Here is a 20,876-nt window from a genome sequence, read left to right on the forward strand (position 1 = left end):
ATCTCAAACGATGATGAGACAGAGTACAGAAAAAAGATAGAGAATCTGGTAAACTGGTGTGACGACAATAATCTCTCGAGGTCAACAAAATGAAGGAGTTAGTCATCGACTTCAGGAAGCATAATGGCAGATATATCAATGGGGACGAAGTGGAAATGGTCGAGAGCTTCAAGTTTCTAGGTGTCCAATCACAACCTGTCTTGGTCCCTCCACATTGATGCAATAGTTAAGAAAGCTCACCAATGCCTCTGCTTTCTCAGGAAGCTAAGGAAATTTGGCATGTCCACAACGACTCTCACCAACTTTTACAGATGCGCCATAGAAAGCATTCTTTCAGGTTGTATCACAGCTTGTTATGGCTCCTGCTCTGTCCAAGATCGCAATAAAGAGTCATGAATGAAGCCCAGTCTAACATGCAAACACGTATCCCATCTGTTGGCTTTGTCTACGTTTCCTATAGCCTTGGAAAAGTAGTCAATATAATCAAGGACCACACACACACCCCGAACATACTCTTTTCCACCTTCTTCCGATAGGAAAAAGATAGAAAATTCTGAGCTCACGTGCCAGCTTCTTTCCTGCTGCCATCAGACTGGAATGGAGCTATTTCGTATTAAGTTACTCTTTCTCAACAACCTAGCTGTGGCTGTAACACTACATTCTGCACCCTCTCCTTTTCTTCACTATGGAGGGTATGCTTCGTCTGTATAGCATGCAAGAAACAATACTTTTCACCATATGTTAAGACATACGACAATAATAAATCAAATCGAATATTTCAGGTGGATATAAAAGATTCCAAAACGTTGAAGTGCAGGGGAAGTTATCCCTGGTTAAAACCGAATATGCTGGAAATACTCAGGAGGTTTGGCAGCATCTGTGGGGGAAAAAAGTTAACATTTCAGGCCTGAAAGTATACATTGAAGCTTTTCTCCTGAGTTATCTCTGGAGTCCTGGCCAATATTTATTGTTCTATCAACATTACAAATGCAGATAATCTGACTGGTATTATTTTTTTTGAGGTTTGGGTGTGCACAAAAATCACTGCAATATTTCCTACATATCCAACAACGATTACAGTTCAAAAGTACTTTATTGGCTGTGAAGTGCTTTGGGGCATTCAGCGTTCATAAGAAGGACCATATCAATGCAAAATTTTCTTTTGTACATGGAGTTGATACAGTATTGGATCAGAGACAAACTAGAGAGGCATTGGAATAGTGGAATCTAAAGAAGCCAGAAGCATAAATCAGAGTTTTAGTAGCAGATGGTGCTAGATAGAAATTGGTGGTCTTTGAGATGGAGAGGATATGCGATCAGGAACTCAGCCTGAAATTTAATAGAACTTCAAGTTGCGAATGGTCCATTCGCTATGTGCTGAGAACAAGAACATATTTGAGGATATAGTACATGAAAGCTACATCTGTGAACAGGAGTGAGCATGCGAGGCAAGAATTTGTTAAACAGACAATTTTCCCTACAAGTTTTCAGTTTTTTTAGTTATCATCTCAAAAGTACAAGTAAAATAGGCCATTATTTTTCCTGTATCTGCAATTCAACTGCATTTGGCAATATGAACATTTACCTTTTATAGTTACAGCCAATGAAAGTCCTCCCTGAAAGTCTCTAAAATTACTGGAAAGGTGTTTCTAATAATTTATTTAGGTCATAAAATCTTACTTGTGGTCCTTCTGTGAGTTCATCAAGTACAGCCAAAACATCCTTCTTCCATTGTCCTATCGAACTCTCACTGAATATTCCCTCAGAAGCACCACATCCTGAATAATCAAACCTTGTAAAGGCAAAATCAAATGTTATAAGGCTTCAATCTACCTGCTTTATAAATCACTTTAAGAAACAAAATTAGGGAAAGTTATATCCACAGAGATGCCAGCTCCACCCACTTCACCAATCATGAAACTCTTTAAAAATTATGAGTTTTATAGAAAGGTCATGAATTGCTACTTTTTCCCCACAAACATAAATATAGATTGACAATTGACTTAAAGACCTCAAAGCAGCCGATTTAATCTTTAGCAGGCTGGAGCTTTTTAACAAAAATATATTATTGCATTTGAAAATATTTTGCAAGAAACTTACTTGTTATTCATCTATGACTATAACCCACCAGAGGGGTTCAGGTGTCACATTTTCCCATTAGAAACCAATGAGCTGAAAGCAAAAGGAACCAGATGCATAACTCATCAACCTCATAGTTGCTAGACACTAACCAAGGATAGGAAACAAGTAGAAAATGCTGGAAATATCCAGCATGTTCGGCAGCATCTGTGCTGGGAAACTGTTAACATTTCAGATTGGTGAGCATTCGTCAAAAGCTCTGGTGAAAAATCACAAACCTGAAATGTTAACTCTGTTTCTCTCTTCACAGATGCTGCCAATCTTACTAAATATTTCCAGAATTTTCTATTTCATTTCAGATTTCCAGCATTCATAGTCTTTTGCAGTGAGAATTCACTATTGTTTATAAACATGTTGGTTAGATGTGTTATGTTTTTGTTATTTATAAATGTATTTCTGTTTATTCAATGGAAGTATCTAAATTGAACTTACTAAATGTAATTATCCAAGTGTCATTAATCAGTGCATTTATGTATCTGTCAGCTGTAATCACATGAAGCTTCATTCTCAAGTCATATCTATTTTAAACATATCTCACTATCCTTTTTCTGCCATCTTTTCTTTCCAATATATTTAATCTATTACTCATTGTAGCATGTGGAACTTGGCCCCAGTGAAGTACATTATTAACTGTTCCTTTTCCTTTAGCTTTTATTTCAAACCGAATAAGGTCTAGTCATTGTGTCCCAGAAAAATTCTGTTTTCTTTTAAGTTTTGGCATCGATGCTGCATATACAATAGTAGGTCATCAGATACCTAAATATGAAGGATGTAGTAGAACCCAATCCAACAGCATAGAACTCCAGATCACTATCTACCCCTAATTTCACATTACTCATAAAGCCACACAACAGAAATCTTTGCTCCAGCTTCAATATTCACAAAGACCACGCACAATGACAATATCCTGGCAAAGTACTGAAGACTTGTGGTCCAGAACTGCACAAGTTCCCTAGCCAAGCTGTTCCAATGCAATCTACCCACTGGTAGAAAATTGTGCAGTTATAGAACATAGAACATAGAACAACCTTTTCTGAATTCCTATTGTTTTGAGTTGGTAAAAAACTGCAATTGAAATCATAACTATGCTGTAAAATGTTGATTATATTTCACATTTGAGACATAATTTAAAACAGAAATAATTCCATCAAGGAATAGAAGGAAAGATATATCCCAGAGACAGAAATATCTGAACAGAAAATTGAGATCAGCTAAGCATCCATTCTGAAGTAAGATGCATTCAATGTAACCTGACATTAAAAACTGTAGTAAGAAATGTTATTGTACTTTTTCCATAAAGTACCTTACAAATGAATGCCCAAGTGACTTGCAGAATTTCTCAAGTTCCACTGCTTTCTGTGCCTTCATAGTTGTGGCAAAACCAGGCACGAAAACGACTCCTGGACTTCTGCCTTTTATTCGCTTGTATGCTAATTTAGGTTGACCTGGACGAGTTAAGTATTTGGTTGATTTCCTACGGCATCCTAGAACAGTAAAATATGGACCAATCTTTACATTGGTTAGACAAATATAAGCTCCAATGCATTGATAAATAACATAGGACTGGATTTAACTGGACACCAAAGTCACCATTTCCTGGTGAAGATGAATACACCCCAGCAATTTGCCCCAGACATTTAGCTGAGCTAGATGGGGTAACAGGGGATGGGGTGACCTGGAGTGGCGGTTTCCAAGTGGGCCCAAAGACTCATTTAAGGAGATTTCACCCTACCCCTTGCTCATCGCCAGTCTGCACAATGAACACTATTGGACTGGATGCTTGATGTGGGCCTCTCCTGTCTGTTAAGATCCAGGCCAAAGGCTCCAAAGTGTTTTGGGAAGTTAGCTTTGACCCTAAGTTTCACATTTGATTTTGGCATTGGTGAGCGTAAGATGTTTCACTCCAGGTATAATTCAAGTGATCCATTAGGAAGTTTTTAATCAAATAAATTTTATTTTTAAGAACCCAGTTAGAATATAACAAAACGAATTAGCATAACTTTTACCAATTACAAGATTTAATCATGACACAGAATAACTGGGTGCTCCAGTTTCCTCCACAGTCCAAAGATGTGTATGATGTCCATGCTAAATTCTCCCTCAGTGTACCCAAACAGGTGCCAGAATGTGGCAACTAGGGGATTTTCACAGTAACTTCACTGCAGTGTTTATGTAAGCCTACTTGTGACTAATAATTAAACTTTAACTTTTCTTGAGATTTAGCACAAAATCAAGTATGCTCATGTTATGCTGGATTTTCAGCTTTGTAAGGTCTATGGACAGAAATCCAAGTGAGCTGTCTGCAGAGAATGATACGTCCTCAAAACAGCCAAACTTCAGAGAGGTAAACCCTGTCTCCAGCAGCTTCCAACATAGTAGCACTTCAACAGCAAAAACTCCATCCAAAGAGGAAAAATCACTGATGCTTCTTTCAGCTTCAAGCTGCTTCTGAAAATGAAATTAAAAACTGAAATATTCTATGAAAAATAGCTGTCCCCAGGCATACCACCTGGCCTGTCAAATATCCCAGATCAGGCTCTACTCTGCAATCTCAGGGGAAATATTAAAAGCACAGAACACTACATTAGTTCAGATTAAAATCAATGTAATATAAATAACACTGCCTCAATAACAATAAGAGGATACCGGCTACAGACAACATGGTGCCAACAAAACATCCTGCAGAGAAACATGATTACGTTACATTTCTTAAAGGCATGGTAGCATCACACGCCCAAATTAATCGCAACAGCAGAGGCTGAGAACCTTATGTAACCAATAACTGATCATGCAAGGGCCTGAACTGGCTTCCCAAAACCTCTTGCCACTGGAGAATTTTTCATATTTATTATTAGATTGTCAGAGCTTTGACAAGAGGGTCACCTGGATTCAAAATGTCAGCTCTTTTCTCTCCTTACAGATGCTGCCAGACCTGCTGAGATTTTCCAGCATTTTGCTTTTAGGTTTCAGATTCTAGCATCTGCAGTAATTTGCTTTGAAATTGTAAGAAACTGTTTGTCTCTTAGAACAAACGATTCCCAGTAATTTACATCATGGGTCAAGAAATTCAGCTGTAAGTGTTGCATACTTCCACAACTTTTAGGAAGCATCCAGATAATTTCTACTGGAAGTGTGCCATCACTACACGTTTAAATGTTGATATCATGAGTGCAGGTCTAGAACATCCAAAGGTGTAGATAACTTAAAATGAAAGATCTATAAAATTGAAATGCCCTAATACTTTACTCATTGTGCTGCACTGCACAATGTACGACCAACTGACTCCACACATGAATCCAGGTATTTTCCCATAACTTGATCAGCCTCATCCAAACACTCTATTTAACAACCACCCACCACCGCAGTTATCTACAGGCTTGATTTTCCGAATAATTTGATGTTAGTCGTTGTCTGATCTTCAGTATCATTTCACTAATCAGTTGCTTCTTCAGAATCCTACAGGGTAGAAGGAGGCTATTTGGTCCATCAAGTCTGCACTGAACACAATCCCACCCAAGACCAACCCCTAACCCCATGCGTTTATCCTAGCTAATCCCATTGACACTAAGGGGCAATTTAGCAAGGCTAATCCACCTAAGCGGCATATCTTTAGGCTGTGGGAGGAGCACCCGAAGGAAACCCCTCAGACACAGAGAGAATGTGCAAACTCCACACAGACAGTGACCCAAGCCAAGAATCGAATCTGGGTTCCTGGCGCTGTGAGGCAGCAGTGCTAACGACTGTGCTACCTTGCCACCCCATCTCCTGCCTCCATATGTCATTCTTAAATGTCATGTTTCACCCATTTCACTGAAATTAAGCTAAATGTCCAAAATCAGAGATTTAATTTGTCATATGTATTGGTGTACAGTGAAAAATAAAGTATTGTTTCTTGATCGCTATGAAGACAAAGCATACTGTTCAGAGTGGGGAGAAGGGAAGGAGAAAGTGCAGAACGTAGTGTTACAGTCATAGCTAGAATGTAAAGAAAGATCAACTTAATAAGGTACATCCATTCAAAAGTCTGATAGCAGCAGGGAGGAAGCGGTTTTTGATTTGGTTGGTACGTAACCTTAGAATTCTGTGTTTTTCCAGTTGAAGAGAGTTTGTCCAGGATGCATGAGGTTCTTGGTCATGCTGGCTGCTTTTCCAAGGCAGCGGGAAATGTAGACAGTCAATGGATGGGAGAAACTTCAGCCCCACTGAGACACTGTAGTGCCCTGTACCAAAAACTGAAGCATGCTCCAGTTTTTTGCTGCTTCACTCAGTTCCCTCAGAATCAGACACTTGTGGGTTTATGGTCTAATAGAATTTGAACATATGCATATCCCATACGCAATCCTTGTAGATACTCCCAGGGAATCCCTGCCTTTGCAATGTTTGTAGGGCAGAAAACTTTTCACAGCAAAAGTAATAGCTTTGTTAGAAACTTTCCACTCCTGACAGGCAGATGAGGGTTGGGACTGGGGGGATTTGAAAGGTAAAATGTGCACCTGTGCCAACATATGCAAATGCCCTGTCAAGAAGAGACAGTATTTTTTATTAACATATTTGAACTGTGACCCTACAGTATAACTGGAACACAATTTTAAAAAACTAATGCTGCTTGGCTTCCCTGGGGTCTCAGGAAACTCAGTGAAATGCAAGGTAACTTTTTTTAAATAGCCTTGCTCCACTTGATCCTTCAGCCAACTCTGATCTCAAACACCCAGCCTACTCTGCTACCTCAAGTTTTCCAATTGCAAGGCTCCTCTTCCCAGTCTAGCAGAAACAAATTAGATTTAGATTATTTGCTCACGTTTCAGAGTAGGACTTGAACGCAAGGCCTTCTGACACGAGATTACTACCACTGAACCACAGTTGGCACCAGATATTTCTGTATTCGTTAAACTTCTGGTACTTTCAGTACAGTTTCTCCATGAACAGAAATACTTCCTTTTGGAAACTTGACACTGCATGTTGGAATTTAAGAGTGATACTAGTTGATGTCGATCACCAGGTTTTATCTATATTTGCTCAGGTATTGAAACAAAATCAAATATAAAGCATTATTAAGGAGAGGTTGCAGTGGTTGTTTAGACAAAACTACTTTTTCATGTATCTATTAGGTATGTATTAATGTGAAATGTATTTTCTTAATTGCTAGAAGTGGGAGATACACAAGAATCATAGCATCCCTTCAGAAGGATGCCATTTGGCCCATCGGGCCTGCAACAATAATTCCACCCAGGCCCAATCCCCGTAACCCCATGAATTCACACTGCTAATCCCCCTGACTCTAAGGGACAATTTCACATGGCTAACCAACCTAACCACACATCTTTGGACTGTGGGAAGAAACTGAAGCGCCCAGAGGAAACCCATGCAGACAGGAGGGAGAACGTGTAAACTCCTCAGTCATTCAAGGCCGGAATTGAACCCGGACCCCTGGAGCTGTGAGGCAGCAGTCAGACATTACAGAAATTGCTACCTCAAATTCCCAGAATATATGGTGGTAGACAACATTCCTATTTATTCAAGTATGTAAATCAAAACTAATTTTGATTAAATAACTATAAATTTCTGTACTGGCCTTTTGAGGGTGGATTGTAATTTCCACACACACTATTAGATGCATCCTTGACATCCCATAAACCTCTCTAACTATTTTCCAGCACCATCCTTACAATCTCCCACGTCTCCAGGTAGAGCATGGTGAACAAAGATGTCTGCATTACTTTGGATGAGCGAAGCAGAAAAGGAAGTTGGAACGCAGCGTATTATTTTACTGCTGACCTTGCCACAGCCTAGATAAAATGAAACTGCTCGAAATTTCCATAGATGTCGTCACAAAGAAAAAGATTTTGAAAGGGGAAAAAGTAGTATCCAGGTTATCACATTTTTGCCAACCTAGCTAAGAAATCTGGCTTGCCTCCAGTGGCAGAAATTTCACCCTCTCCCCCTCACCTGGCTTTCCTAAACTATTTGCCTTGTTTTAATTACAACCTTACCATTAGCTCTTTTGCTACACTTAGGCACCTTATATTTCCATCCTTCATGTTTTATCCAAACTCATCACATTTTATTATTCTCCTGAATCAAATGTTATTCTCCTTCCCAAAATATTCTTGACTGCTTTTTCACAGCCTCTTTTCCTTTGACTTTAACTTACATTTGAGTCCTTCTCACCCTCACACTTCAGATTCCACTATTCCCATGCTCTTCTCAACTTAACCAGAAACTACCTGCCAAGGTTAGTTTCAGAGAGTGAATGTTACCTTCCAGGATTTGAAGTTGAATTACTGACAAAATGGTCTCTGACCTCTGCCTTGCTCTTTATATAAAATAACCCTTCTCCTTTGAAGAGGTGTCAAAGATAATTGATGAGGGAAAGGCTGTACTGTAGTTGATATGGACTTTAGTAAGGCGTTTGACAAGGTCCCACACAGCAGACTGGTACAATAACTAAAATCACATGGGATTCTGGGTGGGCGAGCTAAATGGATACAGGACTGGCTTGGTCCCCTGGTACCATAATAGAAAACAGTACCACTGCAGAAAAGTCCATAGTCAACTTGTCAGACTACACACTTCAACCAGACGAAATCAAAGTTCTCAGCAGAGTGCTCAATTTCTGCCCCACCATCAAAATGGACCCCATCAGTCTCGCAGCGGACACAGAGGAATTCATCAGGTGAATAAGGCTGCAGGAGTTCTTCCACAAACCCCAAGGAGGCCAACAACGAACACAATAAGACAGCCAATGAACTGGAACAGCTGACAGAAAGATCTGCGGTGCAAGAGGAAAGAGTCGAATTGGACTCCTCTGGAAGGCCAGTGCCTTCAACTCAACACGTATGCCCAAGTTGTCAGGAGGTGTGTCAATGCCAGATTCATCAGCCGCACTTACAAGACAGCCCCGAACATCACACAAGCACAATGCAATGCCATCCACGCTCAAAACAAACTGCAAATTGTCATCAAACCAGCAGACAAAAGGAGGGGAACACTGTCATACTGACCAGAACGGATTACTGCAAAGAACTGTACAAACAACTGAGCAACATGGAACACTACAGACAGTTTCCACACATCTGACAATTCAACAGATGATCAAGACATTTGATCCAGACCTTCAGAGCACCCTCCATGCTCTCATTCCATGTACTCCCTGCGTTGGAGATCTCTACTGCCTCCTGAAGATACACAAGGCCAACACCCCCTGCCGTCCCATCACATCAGGCAATGGGATCCTGTGTGAGAACCTCTCTGTCTATGTCAAGGGCATCCTGAAACCCACTGTACAAAGAACCCCCAGCTTCTGTCGCGACACTACGGACTTCCTACAGAAACTCAGCACATAAGGAGCAATTGAACCAGGAGCGTTCTTTGTCAGAATGGATGTCTCAGCACTCTACACCACCGTCCCCCATGATGATGGCATTGCTGCAACTGCCTCAATACTCAATGCCAGCAACTGCCAATCTCCAGATGCAATTCTACAACTCATCCGCTTCATCCTGGTCTTCACCTCCAACAACCAGCTCTTCATTCAGACACATGAATAGCCACAAGGACCAAATTCACACCTCAATATGCCAATATCTTCATGCACATATTCGAACAAGACCTCTTCACCGCACAGAACCTTCAACCAACGCTATACACTAGATACATCAATGAGAAGGTGGATGCCGTGGAGGGACTGTCTACGGAATCTCTGCGGGTGGAAGTTAGGAACAGCAAAGGGTCGGTAACTTTGCTGGATGTTTTTTAGGTTTTCTGGGTGTTGGCCGCCCAATAGTGACAGGGAAATTGAGGTGCAGATAGGGAAACAGATCCTAGAGAGATTTAGTGATAACAGAGTTGTTGTGATGGGAGACTTTAATTTCCCAAACATCGACTGGAATATCCCTAACGCTCTAGACTCTGAGATTAATACAAGTGGGACCAACTCATCTCAGTTCTTGCGGGTCGACTTTTTTTTTGGGTAAGGGGTTTGGAGGGGAGAAGTTTATTAGGTGTGTTCACGAGGGTTTCCTGACACAGCACGTGGATAAGCCTACGAGAGGGGAGGCTGAACTTGACCTGGTGCTGGCTAATGAACCAGGACAGGTGACGGATCTCTCAGTGGGAGAGCATCTCGGGGATGGAGATCATAATTCTATCTCTTTCACGATAGCATTGGAAAGAGATAGGATCAGGAAGGCTAGGAAGGTGCTCGTCTGGAGTAAGGGGAAATATGATGACATCAGGCAGACAATTGGACGAGTAAACTGGAAGGTGGTGTTCTTGGGGAAAAGTACTGAAGGAAGGTGGCGGATTTTCAAGGGATGTTTGACTGGAGCTCTGCACGACAACGTTCCTTTATAAGACCCTTGTCAGGCCTCATTTAGAGTATTGTGCGCAGTTCTGGTCGCCTCACTATAGGAAAGATGTAGAAGCTATTGAGAGGGTACAGAGGAGATTTACAAGGATGTTGCCTGGACTGGGAGGCATGCCTTATGAAGTTAGGTTGAGGGAGCTGGGACTCTTTTCCCTGGAGAGACGAAGGTTGAGAGGCGACCTGATAGAAGTTTACAAAATGTTGAGAGGAATAGATAGGGTGGACTCTCAGAGGCTATTTCCCCGGGTTGAAATGGTTGCTACGAGAGGACACAGATTTAAGGTGCAAGGAGGGAAGTTCAGAAGTGATGTTAGGGGTAAGTTTTTCACTCAGAGGGTGGTGAGTGAATGGAATCGGCTGCCGTCAGTGGTGGTGGAGGCGAATTCGCTGGGGTCTTTTAAAAGACTTCTGGATGAGTATATGGGGTTTAATGAGATTGAGGGTTATAGATAGGTCTGTAGGTTGGTAGGTGTTGATGTGATCGGTGCAACTCGTGGGCCGAAGGGCCTGTCTGTGCTGTAGTGTTCTATGTTCTATGTTCCGATTAGACAAGGAGGTTTTGGTAGGTCGCGGGAGCCGTGGTGCACGAAGGTTGTGGTGAACCTGGTCAGGAAGAAAAGAAAGGTGTATAAATGGTTCAGAGAGCTAGGAGATGTTAAGGATCTAGAGGAGTATAAGGCTTGTAGAAAGGAGCTTAAAAAGGAAATTAGGAGAACCAGAAGGGGACATGAGAAGGCCTTGGCGGGTAAAATTAAGGAGAATCCCAAGGCCTTCTACAAATATGTGAAGAGTAAAAGGATGAGAAAAGAAGGGATAGGACCTATAAAAGGTGAAGGGGGAAAAGTCTGTGTGGAACCGGAAGAAATGGCAGAGGTGCTTAATGAGTACTTTGCCTCGGTATTCATGGTGGAAAGTGATCTGGGAGGTTGTACTACAGGTTTGGAGTTGGGGGTAGGGTGTTAGCGTGGATAGAGGATTGGTTGTCAAATAGGAGGCAGAGAGTGGGGGTCAATGGGTGCTATTCGGATTGGCGGTTGGTGACTAGTGGGGTGCCCCAGGGGTCGGTGCTGGGGCCTCAGCTATTTACCATTTATATAGATGATCTGGAGGAGGGAACCGAGTGTAGGGTGTCGAAATTTGCTGATGACACCAAGATTGGGGGAAAGGCAAATTGTGCGGAGGGTGTGGAGAGTCTGCAGAAGGATCTAGATAGGCTGGGCGAATGGGCCAGGAAATGGCAAATGGAATTTAATGTTGGCAAGTGTGAGGTGGTCCACTTTGGTAGGAAGAATGGTAGGAAGGACTATTACTTACGTGGCGAAAAACTGCAGCAGGCGACGGTGCAGAGGGACCTCGGGGTCCTTGTGCATGAGTCGCAAAAACCCAGCCTGCAGGTGCAGCAGGTGGTCAGGAAGGCGAATGGGATGCTGGCCTTCATAGCGAGGGGGATTGAATATAAAAGTAGGGAGGTCTTGCTGCAGCTGTATAGGGCATTGGTGAGGCCGCAGCTGGAGTACTGTGTGCAGTTTTGGGCGCCGCACCTGCGCAAGGATATTTTGGCCTTGGAGGGAGTGCAGAGGAGGTTTACTAGGCTGATACCGGAGTTGAGGGGGTTGAGCTATGAGGAGAGGCTGAATAAACTAGGCTTGTACTCGTTAGAGTTTAGAAGAATGAGGGGAGATCTCATTGAGACGTATAAGATGATGAATGGGATGGATAGGATAGAGGTGGAAAGACTCTTCCCGCTCAAAAAAGACAGTAGGACTAGGGGGCACAGCCTCAAGATAAAGGGGGGGCGGTTCAGAACGGAGTTGAGGAGGAACTTCTTCACTCAAAGGGTGGTGAATCTCTGGAATTCTCTGCCCGTTGAAGTGGTGGAGGCTGCCTCGCTAAATATTTTTAAGAAGCGGGTTGATGGGTTTTTGATAAGAGAAGGGATTAAGGGTTATGGGGAGAGGGCGGGAAAGTGGAACTGAGCCACGACAGATCAGCCATGATCTTATTGAATGGCGGGGCAGGCTCGAAGGGCCAGATGGCCTACTCCTGCTCCTATTTCTTATGTTCTTATGTTCTTATGTTTGCGGCAGACTGAAAAGATTGAGTATGTGGATATTAAGAAAGAGGATGTGTTGGAACTTTTAAATTCTACCAAGATAGATAAGTCGCCAGGACCGGATGGGATGTACCCAGGTTATTGTGGGAGGTGAGGGAAGTGATTGCAGAGCCCAAGGCGATGATCTTTGCATCGTCGATCGAGACGGGAGAGGTTCTGGAGGACTGCGGATGTGATTCCTATTTTCAAGAAAGGGAACAGGGATAGCCTGGGAAATTACCGAATGGTGAGTCTGACCTCAGTGGTTGGTAAGTTGATGGAGAGGATTCTGAGGGACAAGATTTATGAGCATTTAGAGAAGTTTAGAATGATCAGCAATAGTCAGCACAGCTTTGTCAAGGGCCGGTCGTGCCTTACGAGCCTAGTTGAGTTCTTTGAAAACATGACTGAACGCATTGACGAAGGAAGAGCAGTGGACGTGGTTGACATGGACTTCAGCAAGGCGTTTGATAAGGTACCCCATGCAAGACTTCTTGAGAAGGTGAGAGGGCATGGGATCCAGGGGGCTTTGGCCTTGTGGATCCAGAACTGGCTTGCCTACAGAAGGCAGAGAGTGGTTGTGGATGGGTCTTTTTCTGCTTAGAGGTCGGTCACCAGTGGAGTGCCCCAGGGATCTGTTCTAGGACCCTTGATGTTTGTCATTTTCATAAATGACCTAGATGAGGAAGTGGAGGGATGGGTTAGTAAGTTTGCCAACGATACGAAGGTTGGTGGTGTTGTGGATAGTCTGGAGGGATGTCAGAAGTTGCAGCGTGACATAGATAGGATGCAAGACTGGGTGGAGAAGTGGCAGATGGACTTCAACGTAGATAAATGTGTAGTGGTCCATTTTGGCAGGACCAACAGGATGCAGGAGTACAATATCAAGGGTAGGAGTCTTAGCTGGGACGAAGAGCAGAAGGATCTTGCGGTCCGGGTCCATTGGACTCTTAAATCGGCCTCGCAGGTGGAGGAAGCGGTCAAGAAGGCGTTTGGTGTACTGGCCTTCATTAATTGAGGGACTGAGTTTAGGAGTCGGGAGGTAATGCTGCAACTTTATAGGACCTTTGTCAGACCCCACTTGGAGTACTGTGCGCAGTTCCGGTCGCCTCACTACAGGAAGGATGTGGAAGCTATTGAGACGGTGCAGAGGAGATTTTATAAGGATGTTGCCTGGATTGGGAGGCATGCCTTATGAAGATAGGTTGACGGAGCTTCTCCCTGGAGACGAAGGTTGAGAAGCGACCTGATAGAGGTTTATAAAACGTTGAGAGGAATAGATAGGGTGGATTCTCGGAGGCTATTTCCCAGGGCTGAAATGGTGGCTACGAGAGGACACAGGTTTAAGGTGCTGGGAAGCAAGTACAGAGGAGATCTTAGAGGGAAGTTTTTCACTCAGAGGGTGGTGAGTGAGTGGAATCGGCTGCCGTCGGTGGTGGTAGAGGCGAACTCGCTGGGGTCTTTTAAAAGACTTCTAGATGAGTATATGGGATCCAATGGCATTGGAAGTTACAGATAGTTATATGGCTTGGTAGGTATAGATGTGATTGGCACAACTTGTGGGCTGAAGGGCCTGTTTGTGCTGTAGTGTTCTATGTTCTATGACATTTTCTTCCTTTGGACTCATGGCGAACAATCACTGAAACAACTATATGATGACATCAACAAGTTCTATCCCACCATCAGACTCACCATGGACTACTCTCAGGAATCGGCTGCATTCAAGGACAGTCACCTCAGCACTTCACTGTATCGCAAGCCCATGGATTACCTCATGATGCTTCACTTCTCCAGCTTCCACCCTAAACACATTAAAGAAGCCATCCTCTACGGACAAGCCCTCCATACACACAGGATCACAACAGATACTTACAGATGCTGAAACACACCCTCATAAGAACAGGATATGGCACTCGATTCATTGGTCAATGGTTCTAATGCGCCACAGCGAAAAACAGCACCAACCTCCTCAGAAGTCAAGCACGGGACACAGCAGACAGAGTACCCTTCGTCATGCAGTACTTCCTCGGAGCTACGATATCTGCACTGGAGCCATCAACATGTTCGTCTTCATCGATGACATCTCCACACCCCCACTTCTTGCCTTCAAACAACCACACAACCTCAAACAGACCATTGTCCACAGCAAACTACTCAGCATTCAGAACAGTGACCACGTAATCCTGCCACAACAACCTCTGCAAGATGTGCCAGATCATCGACACGGATGCCATCATCTCACTTGAGAATAACATCCACCACTCTTGCGACTCAGCCAATGTTGTCTACCTGCAGGAAGGATATCCCGAGGCATGGTACACTGGGCAGACCGTGCAGATACTATGACAACGGATGAATGAACATTGCTTGATAATCACCAGGCAGGAGTGTTCTCTTCCTGAAGGGAACCACTTCAGCAGTCACGGGCATTCAGTCTCTGAACTTCAGATAAGCATTCTCCAAAGTGGCCTCCACAACACACGACAATGCAGAATTGCTGAGCAGAAACTGATAGCCAAGTTCTGCACACACGAGGGTGGCCTCAACTGGAATCCTGGGTTCATGTCACACTATCTGTAACCCCCACGACTTGCCTGGGCTTATAAAATCTCACCAACCGTCCTGGCTGGAGATGGTACACACCTCTTCAACCTGCGCTTAACCTTCTCTCCACTCTGTACCTTTAAGACTTGATTACCTGTAAAGATTTGCATTCCAACCATTATCTTGTAAATTGAGTTTGTGTCTACATTTGTCCTGTTTTTGAACACAACTCCTTACTTACCTGAAGAAGGAGTGACATTCTGAAATCTTGTGCTACCAAATAAACCTGTTGAATTTTAACCTGGTGTTGTGAGACTTCTTACTTGGTCATAGAAGGCAGAGAGTAGTGGTGGAAAGGTGTTTTTTCAGAATGGAGATCTATAGCTAGAGCGAGGGATCAGTGTTGAGAGCTCTGTTGTTTGTAGTATATACAAGTGATTGGGAGGAAAACGTAGGTGGTCAGATTAGTAACTTTGCGGATGACATGAAGATTGGTGGAGTTGCTGATCGTGCTGGGGATTGTCAGAGGATATATATAGGTTGGAGATTTGGACACAGGAATGGCAGATGGAGCCCAGGGTAAAATTTGCTGATGACACGAAGATGAGTGAAAAAGCAAATTGCGTGGAGGACGCGAAAGTCTGCAGAGAGATCTGGATAGGCTAAGTGAGTGGGTGAGGACCTGACAGATGGAGTATAAGGTTAGCAAATATGGGGTTATCCACTTTGGAAGAAATAATAGTAGGATGGAATATTATTTAAATGGTGAAAAGTTGCAGCATGCTACAGTGGTGAGGGACCTGGGGTCCTTGTGCATGAATTGCAAAAATTCAATCTGCAAGTGATCAAGAACGCAAATGGAATGTTGGCCTTTATAGCGAGTGGGATAGAATATAAAAAGCAGGGAGTTGCTGCAACTGTACAACGCACTGGGGAGGCCGCAACTGGAGTACTGTGAGCAGTTTTGGTCCCCTTATTTGCAAAAGGACATATTGGCCTTGGAGGGAGTACAGAGAACGTTCACCAGGCTGATACTGGGGATGAGGGGGTTGGCTTATGAGTAGAGATTAAATAGACTAGGCCTGGACTCATTGGAGTTTAGAAGGCTGAGGGGGGATCTTATAGAGACTTACAAGATAATGAAGGGGCTAGATAGGGTAGAGGTACAGAGATTCTTTCCGCTTAGAAAGGAAACCAGAACTAGAGGGCACAGCCTCAAAATAAGGGGGGGCAGTTTAGAACAGATTGAGGAGGAACTTCTTTACTCAAAGGGTGGTGAATCTCTGGAATTCTCTGCCTATTGAAGTGGTGGAGGCTACCTCGTTGAGTACGTGTAAGTCACAGGTAGACAGATTTCTGACAGACAAGGGAATTAAGGGTTATGGGGAGCAGGCAGGAAAGTGGAACTGATCCACTGCAGATCAGCCATGATCTTATTGAACGGCAGGGTAGGCTCGAAGGGCTAGATGGCCTACTCCTGCTCCTATTTCTTATGTTCTTAATCCAGACAAATGCGAGGTGATGCCTTTTGAGGAATCAAAGTTATGTGTGAATTATACTATAAATGGCAGAACCCTTAGGAACATTAACTTAGAGGGATCTGGGTGTGCAGGTCCACAGCTCCCTAAAAGCAGCAAAACAGGGGGCCAAGGTGATCAAGGCGGCATATGACATGCTTGACTTCACTGACTGCGGCATTGAGTACAAGAGTTGGGAAATCATGTTGCAGCTGTATAAAACCTTGGTTAGGACACTTCAGTATTACATACAGTTCTGGTTGCCATACCACTAGGAGGAAGTGGAAGCTTTCAAGAGAGTGCAAAGAATGTTCACCAGGACGTTGCCTGGTCTTGGGAGTAATGACTAACAGGAGAGGTTGAATAAACCAGGACTGTTTTTAACTGGAAAGTCAGAGGCTGAGGGGGGACCTCATAGAGGTCTACAAAATTGAGTGGCATAGACAGGGTAGATAGAGGCTTTTTTTCCCACGGTGGAAGTATCAATGGTAAGGGAGCACAGATTCAAGGTGAGGGAGAAGTTTAAAGGAGATGTGCAGAGTAGTTTTTCATGCAGAGAGCAATGGGTGCTTGGAACACACTGCCAGAGAAAGTGGTAGAAGCAGGCCCATTAGCAACATTTAAGAGGCATCTGGATGGGTACACGAATAGAGAAGGAATAGAGGGATATGAACTGAGTAAGGGCAGAATATTTTGTTTTAGTTTAGTTAGGGCGTCATGATCGGCACAAGCTCTGAGGGCCAAAGGACCTGTTTCTACGTACTTCTCTTTTTTCATTCACATTGTCCTCACCGTTCACCCTAAAAAAAACTCTCAAATTCTCAACTTCCCTGCCCCCTCAGGATCTTGTATGCTTCAATAAGAGCATTTCTTATTCTTCTAAACTCCAATGGACACAGATTGAACCTGTCCAAACTTCTCTAAGGGCGGCAAGGTGGCCCAGGGACCTGGGTTCGATTCCCGGCTTGGGTCACTATCTGTGTGGTGTTTGCACGTTATCCCTGTGTCTGCATGAGTTTGCTCTGTTTCGTCCCACTGTCTAATGCACAGGTTAGGTGCACTGGCCATGTTAAATTCTTCCTCAATGTACCCAAACAGGCGCCGGTGTATAGCTACTAGGAGATTTTCACAGTAACCTCATTACACAGTGAACGTAAGCCTATTTGTGACTAATCAATATATTAAAAAAACCTGGTGACCTTCTTTGCATTCCCTCCAAACTTCCATATCCTTCTGATAATGTGGTGACCAGAACGGCACGCAATTCTGCAAATGCAGCCTAACCAAGGTTTTATACAACTGCAACACGATTTCATAACTCTTGGACTTAATGCCCCACCTGATGCCAAATGCTTGTTTAAAATCACTTTGGCCGCCCATGTTGCCACGTTTAAGGAACTGTGCGCCTGCATGCCCAGATCCCTCTATGTGTTAATGTTCTTAAGGGAGCTGCCATTTACAGTGTAATTCACACATAACTTTGACCCTCCAAAAGACATCACCTCACATTTGTCTGGATTAAACTCCATCTACAATTTCTGTGCCAAGTCTCCAATCTATATCCTGTTGTATCCTCTGACAATCCCCGGCACTATCAGCAACTCCACCAATCTTCGTGTCATCCACAAACTTACTAATCTGATCACCCACATGTTACTCCAGATCATTTACATATACTACAAACATCAAACGTCCCAGCACCGAGCCCTCTGAAACACCGCTGGTTACAGATTTCCATTCCGAAAAAACATCTTTCCACTGCTACTCTATTCTATGACCAAGCCAGTTCTATATCCATCTGGCCACTCCACTCCAAATCTCATGAGATTTTAGTATTTGTACAGTCGGCCATGTGAGACCTTGTCAAATGCCCTACATCCATATAAACTACATCCACAGCCCTTCCCTCATCAATTATCTTTGTCACCTCTTTCAAAGACTCAATCAAGTTGGTGAGACCTGGGTCTTCTCTGTACAAAACTATGCTGCCTGTCACTGACTAGTCCATTTTATTACAAATATGCATACATCCTGTCCCTCATTTTTGCCAAAAGCTTACCGCCCCCCCACCACTGACATCAAGCTCACTCACCAGCATATAATTTCCTGGATTATCTCTGCTTCCTTTCTTAAGCAAGGAAAGGACATTGGCTATTCTCCAGTCCTCTGGAACCTAGCCTGTGGTCAAAGAGGATGTAACGATATGTTAAGGCCCCAGCTATTTCTTCCCTTGCCTCCCTAGGTAATCTGGGATAGATCCCATCTGGCCCCAGGGACTTGTCTACCTTAATGCAATTTAGGATACTCAACACTTCCTCCTCCTTTGATATATTGACATTATGTACTGTAGTGCGACAGGGCAAAATTTTTAAAAAGTACAACTAAATCAGGTGTCAACTCAGGTCCTCAACAATTCACTCTTCACAAATCTCCTAGTAGCTATACGTCGGCGCCTGTTTGGGTACACTGAGGAAGAATTTAACAAGGGCAGTGCACCTAACCTGTGCATTAGACAGTGGGAGGAAACGGAGCAAACTCATGCAGACACAGGGATAACATGCAAACACCACACAGATAGTGACCCAAGCCGGGAATCGAACCCAGGTCCCTGGGCCACCTTGTCGCCCTTAGAGAAGTTTGGACAGGTTCAATCTGTATCCATTGGAGTTTAGAAGAATAAGAAATGTTCTTATTGAAGCGTACAAGAGCTTTCTCTGTCAAGGAATTAGGGTCTCACCAGACACTTCATTTTCTCTACCAACCACTGGACTATTACCAGGTTAGTGCTGGACACCACAATGTCACACCAAGTGTCAGGGCACCAAATCCTCCCACAATCAAAGAATTGTTCAAGTGCAGAAGGCCATTCAGCCCATTGTGTCTATACTGGCTCTTCAAACAACAACATTGCTTAGTGCCATTCCCCTGGAGAGTGACTAGATTAGGATTGTTTTCTCTAAAGTTCAAATGAAAAAGGATGGAAATTCTAACAGGATTGGACAGAACGACTGCAGGATGGGTGTTCCTGATGGTGGAGGTGTCCAGAACCAGGGGGAAGCAGTATGAGGATACAAGGAAGACCATTTAGTATGGAGACAGAGACATTTCTTCACCCAAAAAGTGGTGAGCCTGTGGAATTCATTACACAGGAAGTAGCTGATGCCAAAACATTGAATATATTCACGAGGCAGCTAGATATAGCACTTGGGGCAAATGGGATCAAAAATCAAAAGTTATGGGTAGAAAGCAGAATTAGGCTATTGAGTTGGACCATCAGCTATGATAGGGCCGAATGGCACAACAGGCATGAGGGGCCGAATGGCACAACAGGCATGAGGGGCCGAATGGCACAACAGGCATGAGGGGCCGAATGGCACAACAGGCATGAGGGGCCGAATGGCACAACAGGCATGAGGGGCCGAATGGCACAACAGGCATGAGGGGCCGAATGGCACAACAGGCATGAGGGGCCGAATGGCACAACAGGCATGAGGGGCCGAATGGCCTCCTCGTATCTTCCACGTTTCTATAATCATCAAATGCCTCCTTTAGTCTGCTTGGATTTCCTTCCTAAAAACACGCAATGCGCGGAAACCAAACCCAGCACCAACACTCTCCTCAAGTCCACGGCTTATCACAACCGAAAATCCCCCAGCTCAGCCGCGGGAACCTCTATCCACTCACCCACAGAACGAGGAGACCAAAATATCTGCCGCCACATGGCGGCGCTTCCTACCCCGAACAGGCCCGGCAACCAACTCAACCCAGCAGTCGCCATGACAGAGAGCGGGGAGGAGAACACCGAATGTGACCCAACCGGGGCGGAGCCTAGGCTGAATATTAATGAGATGGGCGGGGTTTGTCAGAATCAATAATATAGGGCGGGGTCTGCTGTGCATATCAATAAATCGGGGCGGAGTCTGAACTGAATATTAATAAGCAGCGGCGGAGTCTGAGCTGAATGTTAATAAGCAGGTGCGGAGTCCGAGCTGAATATTAATAAGCGGGGACGGAGTTTTAGCTGAATATTAACAAGCAGGGCGGAGTCTGAGCTGAATATTAATAAGTAGGGTGGAGTCTGAGCTGAATATTATTAAGCAGGGGCGGAGTTTGAACTGAATATTAATAAGCAGGGCGGAGTCTGAGCCGAATATTAATAAGTAGGGTGGAGTCTGAGCTGAATATTAATAAGCAGGGGCGGAGTCTGAGCTCAATATTA

General features: G+C 43.9%; 1 protein-coding gene across 1 annotated transcript in view; it reads right to left on the reverse strand.

The window, feature by feature from the left end:
- Nucleotides 1–20,442, reverse strand: part of LOC145348859 (palmitoyl-protein thioesterase ABHD10, mitochondrial-like) — a 36,957-nt gene extending 16,515 nt beyond the window's left edge. The window contains exons 1-3 of the mRNA XM_080196870.1: nucleotides 20,342–20,442; nucleotides 3,443–3,623; nucleotides 1,681–1,792 (exon numbers count right to left, since the gene is read on the reverse strand). Coding sequence (XP_080052996.1) covers nucleotides 1,681–1,792; nucleotides 3,443–3,623; nucleotides 20,342–20,435 — 387 coding nt within the window. The 5' untranslated portion in view covers nucleotides 20,436–20,442. The remainder of the gene's footprint in view (nucleotides 1–1,680; nucleotides 1,793–3,442; nucleotides 3,624–20,341) is intronic.
- Nucleotides 20,443–20,876: the final 434 nt, after the last annotated feature.

The sequence above is a fragment of the Carcharhinus amblyrhynchos genome, chromosome 10, assembly GCF_965287045.1.
Source record: "Carcharhinus amblyrhynchos chromosome 10, sCarAmb.v2.hapA, whole genome shotgun sequence".
NCBI lineage: Eukaryota > Metazoa > Chordata > Chondrichthyes > Carcharhiniformes > Carcharhinidae > Carcharhinus > Carcharhinus amblyrhynchos.